This window comes from Schistocerca gregaria, chromosome 5 (assembly GCF_023897955.1).
Source record: "Schistocerca gregaria isolate iqSchGreg1 chromosome 5, iqSchGreg1.2, whole genome shotgun sequence".
Classification (NCBI taxonomy): Eukaryota; Metazoa; Arthropoda; class Insecta; order Orthoptera; family Acrididae; genus Schistocerca; species Schistocerca gregaria.
The window spans coordinates 69339283-69365704 of NC_064924.1; the positions used below are offsets into that span (position 1 = coordinate 69339283).

At 37.2% G+C, this 26422-nt stretch overlaps 1 protein-coding gene across 1 annotated transcript in view; it reads left to right on the forward strand.

Moving 5' to 3' along the window:
• The window catches only part of LOC126273226 (Down syndrome cell adhesion molecule-like protein Dscam2), a 376826-nt gene extending 351146 nt beyond the window's left edge, over positions 1 to 25680 (forward strand). The window contains exons 34-36 of the mRNA XM_049976769.1: positions 8282 to 8449; positions 24306 to 24477; positions 24551 to 25680. Of these exons, the coding sequence (XP_049832726.1) occupies positions 8282 to 8449; positions 24306 to 24477; positions 24551 to 24710 (500 nt within the window). The 3' untranslated portion in view covers positions 24711 to 25680. The remainder of the gene's footprint in view (positions 1 to 8281; positions 8450 to 24305; positions 24478 to 24550) is intronic.
• Positions 25681 to 26422: the final 742 nt, after the last annotated feature.

Below are 26422 nucleotides of genomic sequence, written 5' to 3' on the forward strand. Positions count from 1 at the left end.
AAGTATGTAGAAACCATCATTGAATGTTTGTTCATTGACTTAATGGAGAACATATGAAAAGTAAGTTTGTGACACCAAGAGTGAAAGATGGTGGAGGGTCCATCATGGTGTGAGGATGACAGGTGATAAACTCTGTGACTTACTGGTAATTAATGTAACATTAAAGAAGGAAGTTTACCACAGAATGCTGATCAGCAATGCAGTTCCATCTAGCAAGAGACTTACTGGTTTGGGTTTGTTCTGCAGCAGAACAATGATCACAAACATACTTCTAATTTGTGCAGAGGGTATGTCAATAGGAAAGAGGAATGTGGGGATCTGAAGATACAATTTGGCCAAGTCAGTCACAATCCCACTATGGGGTCAATGTGACAAGGAGGTCAGAAAACTGAGGTCGTCTAATGTTGAAGATCTATGAAATAATTTATCGATGTTTGGACTGCAATATTGGCGAAAAGCAGTACAAAATCTTATCTCGAGAATGCCAAGACTGTGTGCAGCTTTTCTGCGGATAAAGAATGAATACTCTGGAGAGGCTAAAATCTGAACCATATTGTATTGTACTTAATGACAGAGAGAGAAAATATTTATTTTGTTGGTCTATTTAGTTTTGACAATATGTTTGTACCCTAAAACAGAGTATGTACTTTTTATAATGGGTAACTGAAAACTTTTGACTGATTTTGTATATCATGGGTTTTTATTTGTATGTATTTGTGCCATTAGGACAGCAGTGTTATTAAAATTGTTAACTAGTATTAAACATTGCTCTCATTTGTCTCTACCATAACAGCAGTTATTCACTGTCCAGTCACATTAATGTGACCCTCTGTCAAAAGCATGAACAACCACCTTTTGCCATGCAGACCACTGTGAGATATGCAGGAGTGTCATTGAGGTCCTGGAAGGAACCAACAAGGATGTGGAGCCATGCTGACTTGACTGGCTCATTGGAGTATCCATGGCATAAACAGCCCAATCGCAGAGGCCCCCCTGTTTTCTTGAGTGCTCATAAATCCACGGAGTTTGGTGGATAGGGAGAATGGTAAACTCATGCTGGTGCTCTTTAAATCATGCATGTAAAGCACGAGCTGTATGACACATTGCATTGTCCTGCTGGTATTTATGCCATTGTGCCGATAAAAAACAAAGTGCACGTAGGCATGGACTTGGTCCCCAAGGATAGATGTGTGCTTGTGTTGATCCATTCTGTCTTCCAGGAAGTTGATTCCTGCAGGGAATGCCACAAAAACATCCCCCAGACCATAATCCATACAGGGTGGTTGCTTTAACATATTTCACACCATACATGCCAATGTAGCTTTGTACACATACACACCATCAGCAGGTATGTAAATGATTAGAATTATATTCTCTGTTACAGTTAGAAAGGCTACCAGAGTGCCTTAGTGTTGTTTGGGTTTAGTGGTGTTACCAGGCCAGTAGAGTAAATAAGGGGTCAGGTGATGAGCGATAGCTGTGGAGGACAGGGATATGCCACATACTCATCTAAGGCAAAGTTATCAGCACCTGACAGAATTATAAAGAGGTCTCATTGTGGCTCTCCATTTGGCAAACGGTTGAGTCATGCACTATCCAGATTTTTGGGGCATTTGTACGAAACAGTGGTTTGATGTTTGACTGCATGGGAACATGAGAGCAGGCACATTTGACCACATCTGACCAACACAAGGGAGGACTGCCATGTGCACCAAGTGCAGTGTGACCACTTCACATCTACGTCTGCCATTTGAGACTAAATAGTGGACTACCTGCTACATTGTGTAATCTCACACCATTTATAAGAAACAAGCAGCAGCCATACTAGGAAATTATCTTCCCATGCCTGGGCTGCTTTTAACACCACAACACAAGTTGTTGTGTTTGGAACCCTGCAGTGACTAAAAAGCATAGACTGCTGACGAAAGGCATTACATTCTGTTCTGCGATAAATCATGGCTCTGCAGTACCCTAGATGAGCATTGTTGGCAAGTATGTTGGTGACCTGGGGAAAGATCCCATTTCTCCAGTGCTTTGGAGATGTACAGCATTGTTACTCCTGGCATCATGGAGTGGGGAGCCATAAGGTATGATTTCAGGTCTCTGATGTCACAAATGGAGTGAGGGAAAAAAAGACTGTTTATACGCCTCTCTATGAGCCCTAATTTGTCTCATTTTGTCTTTGTGGTACTTACGTTAAAGGCATGTTTGCAACCTTATAATCATTCTGCAGTGGAGCTCCAGACATCAGTTCTCTAAATTCTCTCAGTAGTGTTTAGCAGAAAGAACATTGTCTTCCTTCCAGGCATTCCCGTTTGAATTCATGAAGCACACCCATAATACTGATATATTGATCGAAACTACTGGTAACAAACAAATCTAGCAGCACATCCCTGAATTTCGTTGATGTCTTTCTTTAATCTGATCTGGTGGGCATCCCAAACAAGCAAGCAGTACTCAAGAATGAATCACTTAAGTGTGTTCTATATACACTTTCCTAGAATTCTCCCAATAAACCAAAGTCGACCATTCGCCTTTCCTTCTAATGCCCTTACATGCTCATTGCAGTTTGTATCATTATGCAGAGTTATGTGTGGATATTTAATGAACATTACTGTTTCAAGAGGTTATCTTCTAACAATATATTAGAATATTACAAGAAAATCAATGCTGATTTGTGAACAGTTGCGTTTCATCTCAAGGAAATTTATTACAGGGTTAGCAACACTCCATGGTAGAGGGGGATCCCCTGACTAGACATAAATTCATATTGTAATGTCCAGTTGCATGAAAGATGTCGCTAACAAATCCTGCCAAGTGTGAGCCATGTGGTGCAATCTGCTTCCTGCTTGCAGATCAAAATGGTTTACAGTGAAGGTGTCACAACAGAACAAGTATGTTTAAGTGGCGCAGCAAGTTTAGTGGAGTTAGAACAAATGTTCATGATTAACAGAGGAGTGGAAGACCTTCCATTTTGACTGATAGGTTGGTGCAAAAACTTGAGGAAACTGTTTGTGAAGACCGCCTGTTGACAGTGAATGAAATTTCTGTGTTGTTTCCACAACTGTCCAGAACTTTCCTATATGAGATGCTAACATAAATGCTGGTATACCAGAAACTGTGTGCAAGATGGGCCCAAAACAGCTGACATAACAGCACAAGAAAAATTGGGTAAGGAGCACCCCCAAGTTTCCTGAGTGATTTGACTGGATGGTGACAATGTCTGAGCTCTTTTGTGACTGGAGACAAAACATGGGTCGCTCACACCTGGGACAAAAAGACAGTCATCACAGTGGCATCACACCAATTCCCCATCTGCCAGAGATTCAAAACTATCATTTTGAGCCAAAAGATCACGGCTTCAGTGTTTAGGGACCCAAGTGGCACCATTTTGGTCAAATTTCTGCCGCAAAGAGTTGCACAACAATATTGTGATACACTAAAAAATCTCAAAAGGAGCATTCAAAACAGGGAAGGGGAGGTAGATTCTGACAAGAGGAGTGTGTTTATTGCACAGTAATGCTTGTCCTCACATGGCCCTAGCCATTGGGGTGCTTTTGGAGTCATTTGGTTGGGATATTTCAAACATCCCCCCCCCCCCCCCCCTCCCCTTGTCGGCCATTGTTTCCCTGACCTTGCACGTTTAGGTTATCGGGTTATCACATTTTCACCTCCCGGAAGGCATGCATAAGTGGAATTAAATATTCAGCTGACAAGCAGATAGAGAAAGAGGTTCTGAAGTGGGGTAAGAAGATGGCAGAAGATTTCTTCGAGAAGGGCATAAGGAAGTTTGTGCAATGGCTTACCACATGCATTGATCAGGATGGTGATTACATAGAAAAATAGTCAGAAAGTGTGTCAACAATATCCTGTATTTTTTTCACATACACTTTTCCTAAAAAAATATAAAAATCTAATACACTAAATTTCTGAACATGCCTTTTAGAAAATCTAGTACACTAACTTTCTGAACATGCCTTGTATATTCGAACTTAGAACATGTGCAAGATTTCTGCTGCAAACCAATGTTAAAGATATTGGTCTGTAATTTTGTGGTCAATTCTTTTACCCTCCAACTTCTCTATAAAAGGGATACCTATTACTATGTCCTCCATAGGGGAGTCTATGTGACAGTGAAATGACAGCATACCTGTGTAATACTCCTTCGTGAATGATTCCTTAAATGCAAAGTTTATAACTTCAGTTTTCCTTTTGCTGTCTTCTATTGCAACACCAGACTAATCAGTGAGTGACTGTGTGCAAACAAAACAGCTGACAGAGCAGCACAAGAAAATGACCTGCGTAGTGATTTTATGGTGGACCAGTTACAATGTAATTTGATAAGAAAAAGAGATTACCTTTTTCCAAGTTAGTTGTTATCTGTTATTGGGCAACATATTTATTTTCAGCTTTTTATGTAGAAATGGTGTAAAGCAAAAGACTCTAGTTAATGTAACTGATGAATGCTGTTATTACCAATAGTTTTAATAACATGCAAGGCAGTTTATAAAAGATATAATTCTCTCAACTGAAGTACACCATAGCTCAATCCTCACCTCTAAAGTTTCGTATTGATGTTCAGCTGCATCAAACCTAGTATGTGATTGGAGCACTTAATTCAGAACTCAGAGTTAACTGCCTGTAGTGAAACTCATTTGTTGTACACATGAAACTAATAACTGATTTACCTGTTTGTTTCTAAATGTTTTGCGCTACATTTGTACAGCGGAAGAAAGAAAGTAACAATATTATGAAAAGGATAGTTGCTACTTGCCATATAGTGGAGATGCTGCGTCACATATAGGCACAAGAAATAATTGTCACAAAGTGGGCTTTTGGCCAACAAGGCTTTCATCGGAAATAGAGACAACATGCTCACAAGCATATGACACAGTATCTGGCTGCTGAAGAAAGACAGTGTGGATCCAAATTAGCCCACATGATTGTTATCACTGCTCAACTCCCCCCCCCCCCCGCCCCCCCTCTCTCTCTCTCTCTCTCTCTCTCTCTCTCTCTCTCTCTCTCTCTCTCTCTCTCTCTCTCTCTCTCTCTCTCTCTCTTTCTCATCACTCAAAGTAGAATTCCAGAATTTCGTCACTCAATCACTCACCATCCAGCCTATAAAATATCAAAGTCCATCCCTAAGTCACCCATGTTCACAATCCTGAATCCTACTGATCATTCCACTGTGGACAGGCCAGGTGAAATACTTGCCTCATTAACCCACCCACAACCTCCTACAGATCAGTCAAAGGTGTTTCCCATCCTATCAAAGGTTGGACCATGGATAAAAGCAACCAAAAAAATGCAAGATTTGCTGTAATTATTATAAGTCAGCTAAGCTCAATTCATAAATGTTTTCAACAGCTTAACATGGTTCCCTATATAATATTTGTCTGTCATTTTTTGATTACTTGAAATGGCTACCTCATCACTGCAATCTAAAGATTGCAGTATTGTCAGTAGTATAAAAATTTTCTGTCTAGATTGTAAAGTATTTTTATTAACACATGATTGGTTTCAATGCCTTATGCAACAGATTCAGACACAAAATGTGTGGCATTTGGCATGAACTGCAGAATCATAAGCAGTAGATAAAATAGCACCAACCAATATTTTTTGTGGCCTGCGCACTTATGACATGTGGCCAGGAAAATGGCAAATGATTGTGTTCTATCATATTCAGTATAGCAAGAGATGCACTGTGTCTCAAGGAAATAATTCAGATAACGGTGGCAGAAGATGTAATTTGGATTTGCTACTGTTCCTCATATATTTGTATAAGCTACAAGTAGAACCAGTCCTTTTGGTAACTGACACAAGTATTATGTTCGTCTATCATTTAACAGTTCAGCATATTGTGAGTTACCTTCAATGATTCCATTTTATGTATTCCACACAGGAGTTTCCAGTATCATCTGGGCATTGTACTCACTTTTAACAGTCAGACTACAGCATAATGTATGGTAGTTGTTTTTTTTTCAAAATGGTAAGTTACTTTATTTCAGATGGAAACAAGAGGGGGTGAGAGCAAAGATGATGAGAGGCAAATAGGAACTGTGAGTGAGGCAAGGGTGTTAGAGCTCTGGCTGAGTACATGATTCATTTGTTTAAACTGCGAAACTCAGACTAGTATTGTGAGACCATAGCTGCTGTAAATAATTAAGTTCAGCAACTTTTGCATTTTGTGTCATTGCAAGTATTGGAGACAATAATAGCAACTTAAGCATATTTTCTGTATTTATTTTTTAATCTCTTATTGAATAATATCATTGGGCAACCCAAGTAATAGAAAGAGAGTTCTAATTGCTCAAAACTACACACTAATAATAAAAAATTATGTTCAGGCATGCTTATCTTGCGGACAAGTCTTTTAACAAAATTGTATTTAATTTCAGCCTCAGATATTAGGGTTTAAGGAGGAAAATAATGATTTCATTCTGTATCAGTGAAAAGGTCATTAGATATGAAGCATAAGAGTAGATTGGGAAGGATGGGGTTGGGAACTGGCTGCAGCCTTTTCAAAGAAACATCCTGGTATTCACCTGAGGTGATTTTAAGAAAGCCTATTGAAAACCCAAATGTGGTTTGTGATTTGAATGTCTCTACTTTTTAATATGAGTCTAGTATCTTAACCACTGAATTAAATTTCCAAGTTTACATTTATGAACAGAAAAATAAGGCCTACTCTTTATAATTGCCCTTGGTACAAAAACTGATGAATTACACTGTGATGGTAATTATGTACCACTTTTGTAGTGATGTAAAATGCCTCAAGTATGTAAAAGTTTATTTTAAAAGTGAATTGTGGTTGGTTTTTATTGACAAGAAACTTCTTTTTCAAAAAATAAAATTTTACAGGAAACTTAATAAGTGTAGACAGTGTAAAAGAATAACACGCTTATTGTCAGTTAAAATATTCCATGCTATTGCACAGATTGATGTACATTGTATGCACTCATCTACATATGAACACCATCCACTCACATAGAAAAATGACTTTCTTTAAGGAGAGTGACCCATTCCATATCATTATAATATTGTGAAACTGATGTATGAAACAAATAACTAATTCTCATAATAACTTTATTCCTTAAGTTATTTATATAACAGCTCTTACAGACAGTCCCTTTATTCTTTAATAACTTTAAAATTAACTACTCATCAACTATTTTCAAATTTCCATGTTGCAACAATTCATTCTGAGTCTCTCTGTATTATGTCTGTTAAATGTCTGGGACATTTTGTGAAGCCAAAATATCATATTTTATGGGACATTAAAACTGTATAGTTTTATTCAACTCTGGAATCAGAGTCTATTTCTCACAAAACTGGCACAAACTCATACAATATAACAGTGTTGAAAACTTTTTACTGCTCATGGAACATAAAGAAATCAAACAAATGTAAGAGCTCTGTACATAAGGTGAAATGAATCTCCAGTTTCTAGAAAATTGTACTTTTAATTTGGACTAATAGAAAGCCTATAATAACAGCTATGAAGCAAATGAGGAAATGTGGCAAATACCATAGCTCAAAGAAATGGTGCTTCTTTTAGGTACTAAAAAACCACTATTGGACTATCTAAAATTAAAATTAATAACATGCCATACAGGCTCAATCGTCAATGATGTGTAACTTATTCTAGATCATTCTCACCTGCTTGTTTTTCTATAAGCTGGATAAGTTACTACCTCATTGTAAGTGACAGCTGGAGAGAACAGGATGCCAACTGTATAGGAAAAGATAGATTGCTACTTATCATAAAGAAGATACAACAAGTTGCAGACAGGTACAATTACTAGACACTTACATAAAGCATTCAGCCACAGCCTACATCAGCAAAAAAGAAACACACCCCATATGTACACACACAAGCAAGCACACATCATGCACAAATGACCACCATCTCGGTGAAGTGTGCTTGCTTGTATGTATGAATGGTGTTTGTTTCTCTTTTGCTGATGAAGGTTGTGGCCGAAAGCTTTATGTAAGTGTCTTTTAATTGTGCCTGTCTGCAGCTTTTAATGCATCTTCTTTACAGTAAGTAGCAATATGTCTTTTCCTCCATTGTTGATATTCCTACCTGGAGTTTCCATTGGTAGAACGGAATGTCACCTTGAGTACACCGTGACTCATATTTACAAATAAATATTATGCTATACGTATGAGCAGAAGAAAGAGTCTCAAACAAAAGAATGTTACAGGCATTTGGGAAATTACCTGTTCCCAAGTTTAGGAGACTAGTATTATTTCTGATACCAGACCAACATTGTTTCAGAATCAGACAACCTTGGAAGCACTGATTCGGAGGTTAAGAAGATTTTAACACTGCACCTGCCTATTTCAGAGTACGATACATTGGGCAGTGACTCAGAAGGAGAACTTCCTGGGGGCCAAGTGGCAGCCAGTCAGGAGCTTGTTTCTTTCAGACATAGAATGGCAAGAGGTGAGATCCACGGTACGCAAAACACTCCATTTTTCACTACAGTTATAATTCTTTAAACATTATTAATGCAGTACTATAGCTAGAGTTAAGTGTACAAAGGTTAAGGAGTACAGAAAAATAAAACAAGGTTTGTTTGCACAGTAGAGGTTTCAATATTATCATTTTATAATTGTGCATGGAAACTGTAGACAGCATCTACAAGATTTCTTTACACCACCTTTGATTACCAGTAATGGAGTCTCTGAATTTCTTTTGTTGTTTACTGTGCTGTTAAAGTGTTTTGTTACAACATTTGAAAAACTGCAAAGCTCAATCAAATTGCTCCACCATAGTTCAAAATATAAATAGTAAATTACTTATGCACTAAGATATCAGAATTTCTGATTTTTTGCAGGACTGTGGTTTATTGCATCGTAATGCCCTCTGTGTGCTATGTTATCGTGTTGTGGTCTTTAATCTGAAGAGTGGTTTGGTGCAGCTCTCCACACTAGGTCTATCCGGTGCAATCCACTTCATTTATGCTTAAGTATTGCAACCTACATCTATTTGAACCCGCTTACTGTAGTCAAGTTGTTGTCTTCCTTTACAATACCTGTGTCACCCCTTTCCTCTCTCTCTCTCTCTCTCTCTCTCTCTCTCTCTCTCTCTCTCTCACACACACACACACACACACACACACACACACACACACACACACACACACTTACTAATTCTGGCTGAGCAATAAGCCATCTTCAGATCAGTTAATGAAATGAGTGCAGTGTCTCAATCATAACACTGTGTGAGGACACAATGTCATCAATACAACTCGTGCTTGTGCATGAAAGTGACCACAGATAAAGTACATGTTATAAATTGACAAAAATTATGTAAATGGTATCTTTCCTATTCAGACATTTATGCAAATCACACACATAGTGTAGCAACATTGTACCACTTAATAACAGTGTTATGTGCCCAATACAGAGCAGTGAACAGAGTTGCAATCATAGTGCAGTGTCAATCAACAACAGTCATGAGTGCCAGATCAGACCACTGAGCAGGTCAGTATGCTCATTGCTCTGAGTAGGACACACATTACTGTTGTTGACTGATACTATGTTATGTCTGCAAGTAAGTTCACTGCTCAGTGTTGGCCACGTAACACACAATATTAAGTGCTACAACATTACTGTACAGTATGCCTGACGTTCTTACATGTTTGAATAAGAAAGATATTGCTTAAATGGTTATTCATTGATTTGTAATGTGCAAAACTTTTCCTGTTGTCTCTTCCATGCACAAGCATGTGTCATATTGATGGTATTGTGTCTTTGCCCAGTCTTATGATTAGATACTGCATTCATTTTGTTACCCGCCCAGCAGACGTTGGTAATCAATGATTGAAAAATGTTGGAATATGGCTATTTAAACATTTTACTAAAAAATCTTTAACATTTCACATCCTAAGCTACTATTCTCTTCTTGTCTGAACAACTTATCATCATGTTTCATTTCTGTACAAGGCTACACTCCACACAAATATCTTCAGAAAAGACCTGCAAATACATTTATACTCAGAATTAGCTGATTCCCTGCCCCTGACAAATGCACACACACCACCACCACATGCCCCCTCCCACGAATGCATTTCTTGCTGTTACCTGTTACCAGTTAGCATTTCATAATCTAACTATTTCAGCCATGGTCAATTCTTTTGTCCCCCAAATAGCAATTACTACATTTAGTGCCTCATTTTGTATCAAATACATTCAGCATAACTCAATATAATTCAACTATGCTTCATTACCCTTGTTGTTGAATTTTATCCAAGTTCATCTTACAACCTCATTTCAAGATATTATCCATTGTCTCCAACTGCTCTTATAAGTCTTTGCTACGTTTGAAAGAATTACCGTGTTGTTTCAAACCTTATAGCTTTGGATCATACAGTGCAGGCATTCAAAGCTGGTATTCCCATTTGGTTATGCTCTGTTCTAAGGCAGGTTTCTGTGAAGGGTAGGCTACAGCCCTGCCTCACTCACTTCTCAACTACTGCCTCCATTTCAGTCTGGTTTCTGTACAAGTTGTGGGCCATCCTTTGATTCCTACATTTTATCCATGCTATCATCAGGATTGTAAACAGTATATTCCAGTTCATCTTAAACATGGCTCCAAATTTGAGTTAAAATTGCCAAAAGCTTACTAAAAACAGAACCCAAACTGATCTTGCCCAAAGTTGGTTTCTACCAGTCTTTCCATGCCTCTGTGAATAATTTGTATCAGTATTATGAAACAACATTTACACTTGCCACATCCTGCCGTATTTGGAACTGGGAGTATTATGTTCTTTCTAGACATCTGAGGGTGTTTCATGTGTCTCATACATCTCACATAGCAAATGGAACAGTTTTTTTGTGGTTGGTTCTCCAAAGTATCTTAATAGTTTTGAGATAATGTCATCTACTTAGTTTTGAGAGAATGTCATCTGCTTTTTGTATGTATGCTGTGGTGTTGCTGTTTCACCACAAAGTGTCAACGTGCACCTCTCATGAGTAATAGGCAGCTTCATCTTGTCCGTGGATCAGGTGAACTGATGAATAACTCAGGAGTCCCTAGTAAAACACTCCCTCTGGTTATCTCCCATACTCAGATAGGAGCTGATGAGCAGAGGCCAGAGCAAACAGAGAAGGCATTCCTTTGATGGGACTTTAGTGAGACATCCAGTTAAGAGACAAGTAAATTGGTGACTCCAGCTTGTGTGCTCGCTCCATTTATGTACCATGCTCTCTTAGGAGGCAATGATGAAACAGATGAGGTGGTTATTTGACAAAAGATAGAAGATAGATATTCACATTGTGTATTCTAATATACTTTATATATCATACACAACAGTAGATAAATTGAAGTTTATCTAGATTCTCGCACAATTGCTTTATCTGAGAATATTATTACATCTGTAATAAATATTTTTTGGATATGTCAAAATGGAAATCGGATGTGTGGCAGTTTTCTAAAAGAGCAAAGGATGAAAAATAAGGTATATGTTGCTTGTCCTGTGACACAAGTGGAGGAATGTGTAAGCTCCACTATCATTTAAAACAATGGTACAGATATTATTATAATGATGAGCAGCCAAAATATAAGTGAATCTAAAAGTAAGAAAAGGAAAACATGTACTTGAAAATATCTGAAGATAATTGTATGCAGACAAATCAGGAACAGAGAATGTCGGGTGGGATGGTGGATGGGGGGCAGTGTACATGTGGGAGTATATAATTCATCAATATAAAAGTTTCATCTGGAAAGAAATTATGTAATAAAAATCTATTTAAAATTGAATTTTTCTTATATTCTTACCATTGTTTAGTTCTGATTGGAATTTTGTTTCTCCGCCAAGATAGGAGATACTAGATTGATCCTGTATTGACCTACTGAAAATTTTAATAGAGTACAATGGAATCAGATTCTGTGTTTATTAGGGATATTGGGACATATGAAATTCATTTAATTTGTGTCATTTGTAGAATATTTAACTTTGTAATGTTATTAATTAGTAACTTTTTTCAAGAACTAAGCTTCATTAAAAAAAAAAAAGAATGATAGCTGCAACTTGGTGGTTAATAAGGTTACAATAATGTGCTGTTCACTACTTTATGAAGCCATAGACAAATAGTCACTAAGGGAAATTAGAGATCTCAAGGCTCTGACTGAAATGGTGGGAATGTTACACCCCTACAAAAATCACTCCATAGTCACAACTACAGCTAACATACCTGGTGTACAGCAGTGGCATGGGGGAAAAAGATGAATAGTGGGCTAATCTAAACTGTGAACTATACAACAATAAAAATATTAATTTTTTAATTAATTTACTTGGATGAAACAGAAACCAGAAATTCCCTGGATACTACTCTTCTGTATTATAATAAATTCTGTCCATTATTTTGATATTGTTTGTCACATGGAACCAGAATGTTTGAAACCCACAGCTGTCACATTGATAGTCATTATTCTCACAGCATATTCCATGCAAAATGTTGGAGAATGACCATGTGCATAAATGATTTAGTGTAAGATACAGATACAGTCATCCATAAAAACATGAAGCTCTTCATTGTAACAACTGAAACATAATGAAGTGTGTATGCTTCCACAGCCAATGCCAATTTTGAATTATGTCCATTGGGGCTTTTGGCTGCATTATTCTTAAAACTATGAGTGACAATAATTGGGTTCTGGAGGTGGCCTACTCTTTACACTGTGTTCTGTATTGACTGTCATGTGATGAAGAACATCACTGATACGGATGTAACTGGATTGTTTCAAGTCAAGAAACCTGTTGACGAGTGATCATATCAGAAGCAATTGCTTGTGCTACTCCGGCAGATGACTGGAAGGCAATAGTCAGTCAGCATTTTGCACCCAGCAAAAATATTTTCCTGCAGAAGGCATCAATGCAATGCAGCATTTCTTTTGTGGCTGCTTGTCTCTTCCATTGCACACAAGGTCATGTGGAGCTGCTGAACAAACACATGCAGCCCATTGAACTGTGTCTGTTGGCATGCAGGACATAAACAGCTTGCAGCTGTCCACCCTGATCATGTTAGTCAGACATCTATGACTATCTTGATAGTATTTCTTATTTCTTGTTGCTTCATTCATGCCTGCCTGGGAAGCATACAAATTTCTTGGTAACTGGTTGACCAACTATAGTCCAAATGATGATGCATTATTGCCATTTTGCAGTTTTGCCACAATCACAAATAGTGATTGTGCTCTGATACATATTTGCTTATCAGTCTTCCAATGTACCAAAATATACATTGCTGAACTCACACCAAACATAGTTTATGCTAGTAGTGCCGAGAGCATTGGCAGAATCCTACATGTCAAGAGATGATTTATATCTTACATCCACTATATGGTATCAGATTGATGTCAGTAACAAAGCACCTTACCTTGCTGGAATCTTTGTTTTATGATAAGTGAGCAACTGGAAGTTGTTTTTCTATTTCTTTATCATTGTAGACTTTTATAATTGCCTGGAGCTTATTTAGGTCATGTTTGATGTTGTCAACTAAAGTAATGATCTGGTTCACTATGTTATCAACTAATACACATAAGATTAAAGCATGTCACCGCTATTCATAAAAAGTTAGGTAACTGTTTGCGTCTTGGTTGTGTAAAGACATTTTAACTGTAAAACTTGAACACCATTTTAAACCAAACCAAACAACATCTATAAGAATAAGGATCTTGAAAATAAAGCTACAATTAAACATAATTACATAAAAGCAACAGATACAAACATATACAAAAAAAGAGACTGCTTGATCATGACTAAAGAGAGTGAAAGATTGGTGAAATGAGCCTATTCACGAATTTATTAGAAATGCCATGTATCTCTGACCAAGGAAGGCAAAAACTACATGAGACAAAAGGGATGCTAGTAGTCAGCTGCTAGCAACTGCCAGTGTATTGAAACTTGAGAAGACTTTACTTTCACCCTGGTCTGTTGTTTCTTCCTTGGGATGAGGTCTTGAATGACTTTCCTACAAAATTCTTGATGATTCTTGTTCCTCCTAACACATTCTTCTCTTTGTCTGGTTGAATCCATGTGATTTTTCAGTGCCTTCGTCTGGTATCATCAGGTAAGTAGAAACTTTTTCTTTCTTATATCTTATTAACAAATCATCCTGTACATTATAAATACATTTGCAGTTGCCTTACCATCTCATGGTAGTGTGTTCTTATTTGAGACACGGGAAACATTAAATAAGCACAAATCCTTATATGACACCATGGATCAACTTATACCATGTTGTAACGAGTAGTTTGTATTGCCCATGCTTCGTTTAGTTGGGGGGGAGGAGACAAGGAAGACAAAGAACACAAAATGGAGGAACAAAATGTAAGAAGACTGTAGAAGAAATATATGGGAGGAAGGTAGTGCATGTGTAAAAGATTGTTTGACAGTGTGCAGACAAGAGGACGAGGAGAGGGGGATTGGAGGTAGGGGAGGAATAAGAGAGGGGGGGAAGAGAGAAAGAGACAGAGAGAGGGGGGAGGGAGGGGAGAGAGAGAGAGAGAGAGAGAGAGAGAGAGAGAGAGAGAGAGAGAGAGAGAGAGAGAGAGAGAGAGAGAGAGAGCGATAAATGAGGAAGAGTAATGTAAATAAAAATCTGTACTGTGGTCTTGATGAGTTTTCTTTTCTCAAAACAAAAGTAAAGGTTGTTTTTATAAATAATCCCTGATCCTTGCAACTAAAGTTGATGTGCCTTCATAAACAGAGGGTGTTTTTTTTTTTTTTTTTTTTTTTTTTTTTTTTTTTTTTTTTTTTTTCCCCCCCCGACACATGTTCACTAATGCATCATTCAATAAGCCATGAAGCACAGAATAGACAGACAACGTTGTGAAACAATATGAATTATGTATTTACTTTTAAAATGTCATATTTTCACAGAGAACTGAGGTTTGGAAGGGATTTATGTGGCAAAAGCAAATATTTTTATAGTGAGTTAAACTCTTATGGTAGCTGATCTGTAACACATCTCCCATATATCCACAGAAATACATCAACAAGCAGTAAGTTATAAAAAATGGAAGCTGAAAAATTAATTTCTCATCAATTGTAGGGTCATTAGAGCAAATTAGGAAGGAATATGATTGGTTAACATTATATAACTGAAGATATCATTATAAGTTGATGACAAATTCAGACTGAATAAAAATGAGCATCAGGAAAGAAATTGTCATCTACTCAAACATATCCCAGATTTCACCTTAAGAGATTTAGGGAAACTGTGGAAACTTAACCTGTTGAAGAGGGTTAGGAATAGGGTTCTACTCTCCTGGATGGAAGTTTAATGCCTTAACCATTACATCATAGTGCTAGCTCAGATGGGCAAGGATACAACATAAAAACAGACATGGCCATTTTATAAGATCAGTGAAAACATTTGCGTTGATTGATTAAGGGGAAGCATGGAAAAGTGAATGAAGATGGTGGGAAAAAAATTGAAAATCTCTCCTGCTCAATAAAAGACCAGTTCCTTAACTACCACTATGTTATCTAATTATATTGGTCATGTAGCAGTTGCTGTTCTCCCTTATCAATTGATCACCTAGGGTAATGTCCAAATGTGGCCTTTTCAATAGGAAGAAGTGCAGCAGAACTCATCATGTTTCTTTGCACTGAAGGTATACACCTTCCATGAAGTAAGTTGTTCCACACAAAAATTGTAAGGTAAACTGACAATTATGCATAAAATTGGACAGCCCTTAAAATTTTTAAAAGTGGCATGGATGTAGCTTTCCCCCAGAACACTCTGTACAACAGTATTTACTTTTTCTTCAACCTCATGTGCTCTCATACTATGCCACTATCACAAGTGAGTTGAGAATGAATGAATTAATGAATAGATCTCATTTATAGAAGTTTCTGATGATATTGAGAAAATACTGCATAGAGTGGATAATGTTTACCAAAAAAATGCAGTTGCTAAATGAAGATAACTTCTTGTTGTTATGGTCTTCATTTCCTGAGACCGGTTTGATGCAGCTCTCCATGCTACTCTATCCTGTTAAAGATTCTTCATCTCTCAGTATCTACTGCAACTTACATCCTTGTGAAACTGCTTAGTGTATTCGTCTCTTGGTCTCCCTCTATGATTTTTACCGTCCACGCTGCCCTCCAATACTAAATTGGTGATACCTTGATGCCTCAGAACATGTCCTACCATCCGATCCCGAGCCAATTTGTGCCACAAATTCCTCTTCTCCCCAATTCTATTCAATACCTCCTCATTAGTTACGTGATCTACCCGTCTAATCTCCAGCATTCTTCTGTAGCACCACATTTCGAAAGCTTCTATTCTCTTCTTGTCCAAACTATTTACATTCCATGTTTCACTTCCATACATGGCTACACTCCACACAAATACTTTCAGAAACGACCTCCTGACACTTAAATCTATACTCGATGTTAACAAATTTCTCTTCTTCAGAAACGCTTTCCATGCCATTGCCAGTCTACATTTTATATCCTCTCTAATTGTGTCTCATTTCCTAACGTAATTCCCTCAGCATCACCTGACTTAATTCGACTACATTCCATTATCCACTTTTTGCTTTTGTTGATGTTCATCTTATATCCTCCTTTCAACACATTGTCCATTCCATTCAACTGCTCTTCCAAGTCCTTTGCTGTCTCTGACAGAATTACAAATCATCGGTGAACCTCAAAGTTTTTATTCCTTGTCCATGAATTTTAATACCTACTCCGAGTTTTTCTGTCATTTTCTTTACTGAATGCTCAATATACAGATTGAATAAAATCAAGGAGAGGCTACAACCCTGTCTAACTCCCTTCCCAACCACTGCATCCCTTTCATGTCCCTCGACTCTTATAACTGCCATCTGGTTTCTGTACAAGTTGTAAATAGACTTTTGCTCCCTGTATTTTACCCCTACCACCTTCATAATTTGAAAGAGAGTATTCCACTCAACATTGTTAAAAGCTTTCTCTAAGTCTACAAATGCTATAAACGTAGGTTTGCTTTTCCGTAATCTATCTTCTAAGATAAGTCATAGGATCAGTATTGCCTCACGTGTTCCTATATTTATATGGAATCCAAACTGATCTTCCCTGAGGTCAGCTTCTACCAGTTTTTCCATTCGTCTGTAAAGAATTCACATTAGTATTTTGCAGCTGTGACTTATTAAACTGATAGTTCGGTAATTTTCACATCTGTCAACATCTGCTTTCTTTGGGATTGGAATTAATATATTCTTCTTGCAGTCTGAGATTATTTCACCTGTCCCATACATCTTGCTCACCAGATGATCGAGTTTTGTCAGGACTGGCTCTCCCAAGGCTGCCAGTAGTTCTAATGGAATGTTGTCTACTCCCGGGGCCTTGTTTCGACTTAGGTCTTTCAGTGCTCTGTCAGACTCTTCACGCAGTATCATATCTCCCATTTCACCTTCATATACATTCTCTTCCATTTCCATAATATTGTCAAGTACATCGCTCTTGTATAGACCCTCTATATATTTCTTCCACCTTTCTGCTTTACCCTCTTTGCTTAGAACTGGGTTTCCATCTGAGCTCTTTGATATTCATACAAGTGGTTCACTTTTCTCCAAAGGTCTCTTTAATTTTCCTTTAGGCTGTATCTATGTTACCCCTAGTGAGATAAGCCTCTACATCCATACATTAACTCTAGCCATCCCTGCTTAGCCATTTTACATCTTCTGTCGATCTCATTTTTGAGACGTTTTCATTCCTTTTTGTCTGCTTCATTTATTGCATTTTTATATTTTCTCTTTTCATCAATTAAATTCAATATTTCTTCTGTTACCCAAGGATTTCTACTAGCCCTCATCTTGTTACCTACTTGATCCTCTGCTGCCTTCACTACTTCATCCCTCGAAGGTACCCATTCTTCTTCTACTGTATTTCTTTCCGCCATTCCTGTCAGTTGTTCCCTTATGCTCTCCCTGAAACTCTGTACAACCTCTGGTTTAGTCAGTTTACCCAGGCCCCATCCCCTTAAATTCCCACCTTTTTGCAGTTTCTTCAGTTTTAATCTACAGTTCATAACCAATAGACTGTGGTCAGAGTCCACGTCTGCCCCTGGAAATGTCTTACAATTTAAAATCTGGTTCCTAAATCTCCGTCTTACCATTATATAATCTATCTGATACCTTCTAGTATCTCCAGGCTCCTTCCATGTATACAACCTTCTTTCATTATTCTTGAATCAAGTGTTAGTTATGATTAAGTTATGCTCTGTACAAAATTCTACCAGGTGGCTTCCTCTTTTATTTCTTCCCCTCAATCCACATTCACTTACTATGTTTCCTTCTCTCCCTTTCCCTACTATCAAATTCCAGTCACCCATGACTATTAAATTTTCGTCTCCCTTCACCATCTGAATAATTTCTTTTATCTCATCATACATTTTATCAATTTCTTCATCATCTGCAGAGCTAGTTGCCATATAAACTTGTACTACAGTAGTAGGCTTGGGCTTTGTGTCTATCTTGGCCACAATAATGCATTCACTATGCTGTTTGTAGTAGCTTACTGCATTCCTATTTTTTTATTCTTTATTAAACCTACTCCTGCATTACCCCTATTTGATTTTGTATTTATAACCCTGTATTCACCTGATGAAAAGTTTTGTTCCTCCTGCCACCAAACTTCACTAAGTTCCACTATATCTAACTTTAACCTATCCATTTTCCTTTTTAAATTTTCTAACCTACCTGCTCGATTAAGGGACCTGACGTTCCACGCTCTGATCCGTAGAATGCCAGTTTTTTTTCTCCTGATAACAACGTCCTCTTGAGTAGTCACTGCCGGAGATCCAAATGGAGGACTATTTTACCTCCAGGATATTTTACGCAAGAGGATGCCATCATCATTTAATCATACAATACAGCTTCATGTCCCCTGGAAAAATTACGGCTGTAGTTTCCCCTTGCTTTTAGCCATCCACAGTACCAGCACAGCAAGGCCGCTTTGGTTAGTGTTACAAGGCCAGATCAGTCAATCATCCAGATTATCTTCCGGTTATTCTAGTCTCCCTTCAATGCATGAATCAGTGAACCTCAGAAAATCAGAGACATAAACAGTCCAGAGATTTGTGTTGTTGTTTTTGTGTTAGTGTAACCATTTAATTTTGAAATTTATAATAACCCTCAAGGTTATTTCTGCTGGAACATCTTTGAATGGAAGTTCAAAACAAATAACTGGGCTACAACTAGCAATTGAAATTGTACTATAATGAACTGGTGCATCTGAAGATGAAAGTGCAAGCCTGTGAAGTGTACTGTGGCAGAAAATAAAAGTGTGTGATAAAAATAATTCTTTTAACAACATAGGAAAAGACAGATTGCTACTTACTATAAAGAAGACATGTCACTTTGCAGACAGGCACAATTAAAAGACACTTACATATGGCTTTTGGTTGCAGCATTCAGCAGTAACAGAGAGACACACAACATTCACACACCTCATACACACATGTCCACCAACTCCAGCATGTTGGTCTGGACAGATTTCCCAAAAGTAAAGTTGCAGAAGAATTCAATAACAAATGAAAAATGCAATGTAGGCTTTCATGGCCGGTATTGTCTTCACTTAAAACTTCTGCGCTGATAGGCATGGTCGATGTATAAAACTCTCCCCTGACATTTCGTCTCTGACTGTGGGAGACATCTTCCGAGGTAAAGTGGTGAGCTGTAGAGGTCACTGCTATACCTCGGAGGATATCTCCCACAGTCGGAGACGAAACATCAGGGGAGAGTTTTATACATCGACCATGGCCTACCAGCCCAGAAGTTTCTAGTGAAAATGAAAAATTGGTTTATCAAATGCTTGAGTCACAGAAAGCATGAATTTAAATTATGACTGGAAAGTAAAAAAAAAAATATTTCCATTGCTTTCTTTTTCATCATTTCATTTGGATCTCTCTCTCTCTCTCTCTCTCTCTCTCTCTCTCTCTCTCTAGTACATCATGAGACAAGAGAAATAAAGTGGCAGGAATTTTCTGTAATCTCCCAACGGCATTTGATTGTGTAACCCAAGCATTGCTGGTTCCATAGTTTCGGGTGTGCAGCTTCATAAATTCAACTTCTTCTTCTAATATTTTGGCTGAATACCATCCAGCCATCTTCAGAGTGAGCCAAGGTGATGAACACTCCAGCACTTGCTCTGTCCTTTTAAACCCGAGTATAATACCACTTTGTATGCAGCCAAAGATACACAAGGCTCCAGAGATGTTGATAGGGAGCAAAGAGGTGTAACATATGCGTAGAAATTAAACATATGGCTGTGCAGTCGTCATTCCACGTAGTGATACTGATGTGTCACAGAGAGATGCACCATCGCAACGTCTTTGTGGTTTAATGACGGAAATTGCCGAATCCCATGATTTGTCCAAGCTGGAGCTGCTATCTCTATTAATTAAATTCAAATTTCAGTTGCTTCTTTCACTACTGAGTCCCAGAAAGATGAAGTTGAGGCTAAAATTTTGACATTATCATACACTGTAGAGTGCCCAGTGTCAATACAGTACTCCACCACTGCAGATTTCTTATCTTGGACAAATCATGGAATCCAGCAATGTCTGTAATTAAATCACAAAATGTCGCGACAGTGTAGCTCTCCGTGACACATCGTTATCACCTTGAGGAATAACTGCGCAGCCATAGATTTAATTTCCATTCATATGTTACACCTCTTTGCCACCTATCAACATCTCTGGCACCTTGTGTATCTTTGGCCACATACGCTGTGGTTCGGTACTTGGGTTTAAAAGGACAGAGCAAGTGCTGGAGTGTTAGTCACCTCGGCTCACTCTGAAGATTGCTAGATGGTATTCAGCCTAAATAGTAGAAAAAGAAGCTGAATGTATGCAGCTGCATTCCCAAAACATTATGGAACAGTCTTTACGCCGCAAAAACATGAAAATGCACATCAAGCATTGCTTGTTTACAAACTTGAAAAGTATGGCATTAGTGGCAGTGCCTGACAATAGCTTAAATACTACTTATCAACCATAATGGAAAGAGTTAGCATCTCTTCTAATAGTGCATATTATTTTTCTTACTGGAAAAAAAGTCTCAGGGTGTTCCACAAGGCTCCATATTAGGCCCTGTCTTCTTTCTCTTCTCTGTTATTTACTTGCGATTAAATATCAGCTCCTCATCAGCTCTTTTCACAGATGATCCTTCTGTCTTAGTTGAAGATCAGGACACAGACAAAATTCCCAAACGTGTGATCAGTACCCTCACTCCCTTAGAAACTTGGTTTCAGCTAAATAGGTTGAATCTAAACATATCTAAGACTCACATGATGCAGTCCAAAACCAGTCAAAATGTAAGCAGTTTAAGGTACACAACAACCAAGATACAGAAGAAGTTGACTCAGTCAAATTCTCAGGTTTAAATGTAGATAAAAATTTGAGCTGGCAAGCACACATTGAATACCTAGCAAACAGACTGAGCAGCTTTGCATTTTCAGTGCAAATATTATCAACTGCAACTGACATAGACACACAAGAAGTAGCAGATACAAGGTACTTTGAATCGATTATTAGGCATGGTGTTGTTTTTTGGAGTAACTTGACAGACATAGTGCAGATACTAAAAATACAGAATAAAAATCATTCGAAATATGTGCACTGCAAATCACAAAGAACAATGTTGACCATTATTTAGGAAACTAAAATATTAACTCTGCCATCCTTACACATACATTATATGAGATTATTATATTTTTGTACACCACACATAAATTATTTGAGGGAAACTATTTTGTCCATTCACATGATACTAGAAACAAAGAAAATTTTATGCTCCCCACCTACTGCCTCATACTGTATGCCCAGGGACCTCAATGCATGGGAATGAAAATTTGTATTAAATTAAAAAAGAACAAGTTGATACAGATGAATTTAGGTCACACTTAAAAGAAAGCTATATGAGGTACTACCACTGAAGTGTTACTACTCAGTGGACAAATTCATGCAGGACAAACTGGAAAGTTGAGCTGGATACAATGTGTTACATACGCCAAGAAATATAGTGTTATTATTTATTGTAGTGCTATTATTTATTAGTGTAAAATTAATTGTAGCTGTATTATAAATGTTTGACATGTCTACTGTATGCAAACCTAATGGATTGCAAATGTACATCATGAGATGAATAAAACACATTTCATGCAATTCTCTCTCTGTGAGTCATCAGTTCTTTTCTTGAATGGCAATTGTAAGTGAATATTTGATTCATCAGGTTTTCATACCTTATGTTTATATTCAAATTTAGCCAAGACATTGCATTTTTGCCGGTCAGAGTGACATCATAGTTGGTCATGTTTAAAAAACTGAAAGTACTTCTGATGCAGTTCTTCAGACATTTTATTTCATTTGACTTATTGTTCCTATTTCACTCAAAGGAAGTATTGTTAGCTAAGCATAGTATAATAGTGTAGTTACACCAGTCCTACACACCTGTGTCTGTCTATAAAGTGTCTAGATTTCCATGGCACCTTGAGAAAAGTAACTACTGGTACAGATCAAAAGATGGTAAAACTATTAATAATTTAAGATCCATTAAAGTCACTGTAGTAATAATATACACTGGTCATCCTGTCAGCATATATTTTCCACTGCATAATCGAAGTGCAGTGCTGGTACCCTCATCATATACTTACTATTTGTTCTTTGAATATAATAAGGGAAAGGCAACTGCTTGCTATAGAGGACTGGTGTGTGGCACACAGAAACATTTTATAGAAAATGGTTTTTGAGCCCTTACTCCTTGTCTAGTAAGAGCACACACCTTCACACACACAACCACACAAACACCAAAACATCTATAAGTTTGGGTCTTCGTGTGAGTGAATGTGTTTATTTTTACTAGAAAAAGACCAAGAGCTCAAAAGCTAGTGTTAACAGTTTTCTGTTACGTGTTTCTGTGTAATAGACACCAATCCTCTATAAGTAAATGGTTGCCTTACCCTTATTTTACACATTTTTCCTTCAGGAATTTCCATTATTGCACTACTTGTTCCTTTATAATTTTTAACAGATGTAGTGTGAAATAAGACTGTCTAATCATGTAAACTCCTACTGTCTTCACCTATCCCTTGTAATCTAAGTTACACCATTTAACAGGTACAGTCAAGAGTGACTAGTGCAGATGAATTAAACTGTTACTAGTTCATTTAAAAGCAAAGACATTGATTATATTTCTTTTTTTCCTTGTTTTCTCTCTCTCTCTCTCTCTCTCTCTCTCTCTCTCTCTCTCCCCCTTCCCTTCCCCACACACACACACACTTTATATCTTGTTTAAAAATCTACTCACCAAATGGTGGCAGAACACACACATGAAAGACTGTTGTGATTGGTAAGCTTTCCAAGCGAGTGGCTCCTTCTTCAGGCAAAGGGGTTGATATCTTGTTTGAAAGTTACAGTACCAAATTAGTTTATTTTGTGTAAATAATGTCATAACCATTATGACTGTAGGAAATCAAAAACAGATTTGTAATATTAGAATGGTAAACACACAGTTATGCGCAAGATTCAAATGTTTTGGTCTGTTGTTGTTTTTTTTTTTTTTTTTTTTTTTTTTTTTTCCCAAAGTGTTCACATTATTTCTGCAACATAAGTAATGTATCACATATAGCATATTGATTACACAATACATTTCCACTTCACCGGTTAGTTTAATCTCTTAATGTATTAAAAAAAAAAGCCTGTTCTTTGTGAGTTAGTCTTTTATTAATACTCTATCAAAAAGAAAATTCACTCAAGGAAAGTGTAAAATTTACAAGGAGACACAGTGCCCGGCCAGTACTTAAATTTAGAAGGCAAAATTCCAGATACTGGTTATAGACACTTTTACAAGTAGAGAGAAATATTGTAGCTTTAAGAACTGTTATTTCCTTCCTCAGGGAGGATGGAGGGTGGAAATGAGGGGCAAGAGACTCAGAATCTAGGTTGAGAGGGACCTAACAGGAGTGTGCCACATAGGTTCTGAGTGACATTCCCCTCCTTTCCAACATCACCTAACAATTCTTGTTTCTTCTCTATTGAAGGGAAAAGCAGTTCGAGAAGCTTTCTCTGCCTTTAAATGTGTCTCTTGGCAGTACATACGATTTTGCCTACTAAAGGTAAGTACCATCCATTTATTACTCTCTAAGATCTGAAATCAGCACTTTGAATAATATTGAGTAATTCCATGGGAAAATCTCATTATTAATGTTCTCCTACAACAATTCATGTTATTTTAAGACTATGCACATTACAATGTTTAGTATGAATAAACATTGCTGCGAACTCCTTTTGATGCATTTTAGAAGTGGGGAAGTCTGGAATGGAAGAATCAAGCTCCTCATCAGAGACATCTCCCTCAGGAGCTAGAAAACCATTTCCATCTCGAAAATCAAAAAGTAAAGGCCAGGTTCTTGGAAAAAGACAAGTTCGCAGCAGTAGTGGATATTCTAGCCACACAGAAGAAACTACATTCAGGTATGTGAGGTCAAACAACTTTTTTAGCACATCACTTTCTTAAACAATGTCAAATAACGTGATCTGATATCAGTTTCAGTGATCGGATACATCCCCCTTCGAGATTTTCTGATTCTCATTCCCATGAGTTGAGTGAAGCGGAATGTGACATGAGTAAGCTGGGCAGAAAATCTGGCCGTAGTGGTGCAAGCACCAGACTTAGTAGGGAAACATCCTTCCAGATAGATGTCTAGCTGTTTACTGTGCCTTGCACACATTGCTCTTCTGCAAAATGTGTCCATGTCTGTCGGCCGAGGCAACTTTTGAAAAGCAGTGGCTTCCATGGCATATACATAATTTTTATAAGCAAACTGAGTGCGTGTGTATGTGCTAAAACCCTGATAGTTCAAAGTAGTTGAACAGAAATACAAATATGTCTTTCATTTTATATAAGTGAACACCTGGTGAATTATCACAAACTATTGGTGATCATGCGACTGTTTTGGCTAAAATGAATACTGTGAGAGGTGAATAATTATAATAATAATAAAAACTCAGGACACACCAAATCGATATCATCGTGCCTCATGTGGCAACTCCATTTAACTTTTAGTCCTTCACCCATAAGCAAATGTCTGTTGTATTTTTTATTGTCTGCTGGTATACCTATGAAATTTACACACAGGAAACATTGAGCTATCAGTTTGAGTCGACTCATACACCTGCAATATTCATGATTATTCACACCTATCCAATTGTATTCAGTTATAATGCATCAATACCCAAATATGTTCACTGCCATATGAATGTTCAAATGTTGTTGTTTATAATGAAGATCTTCGGTTTGAATGAGATTTGTTATGTGACTTTTTGGTGAAAAATATTTTAATACCTAGCGTATAATGTTGAATGGTATCCCAATCTTCCAATCTGAATGCTTCTATATACTGCCAGAAAGGCAGTCTCATCACTCCATTACTGCAGAGACTGGGTATTATGTGACTAGATATTAAAATACTGAGTTGTGATACTTATGAGATGAAATGTATGTATGTATGTATGTATGTATGTATGTTGCATTGAGTTTTGAGACATGTAAGATGAAGTGTATGTATATTTGTTGATATTTAAGTAAAATTTTAAATATAATGACTGTTTATATGATTATTAAATGTTATATTGTATTTTGCATGTTGCAAATTTTTGGTAACACAATAAAGAAAATGCTCAACAGCTAAATAGATTTATGTAAATGATGACTACTAGAAGTATTCACTCTTCCATAGAGTAGTGATTTTGGAGCACTTGAATAATTTTACATACCAAAGACAGCACAAGATTCAGCTTAGCACTAATACATACTTTGTTTCAAGTAATAAGTACATATGGACATTTATCACTGTAACTGTTCCTCAGCAGAACAATGACAGCATGAGGTTTTAAAAGTCTGACATAATTAGAAATGCTTTTGAGTCATTCATGTTGCACAGTTCTTTTTAAAAGGTGAAAAACAGCAAAAATGGACAAGTCAGCATGGAAATGCTGCTTCTTTTTATTAACTTGCCAGTAAATGTTACAAGTAGCATTTTGGCTGAAAGACTATGGCTGGCAGTCTTTTTCATATCCTGTAGCAGAATTCTGGTAAACTGAAGGTGATATTTGAAGAAAGTCTGGGAATAAAATAGATTACTACAAATGAATTCGTGTTAATTTTGCATGACTGTTGATATTATTTATTTTAGCACCACAAAACAGCAACAAGAATTATATATGAGATGACATCAGAGAACTGATTATCACTTTATGCACAAATATCCATTTGTAGCAATTTTAGGATCAATAAATATCAAATAAAATCAAACCACAAAGAGACTGGAACATGGCTATCAAGTGTGGACAAGATTTTAGTGCTTTGGTTGAAATACCATGAATAGCCAGAAGATTACTGGTTTTTGTGCTCTAGTAA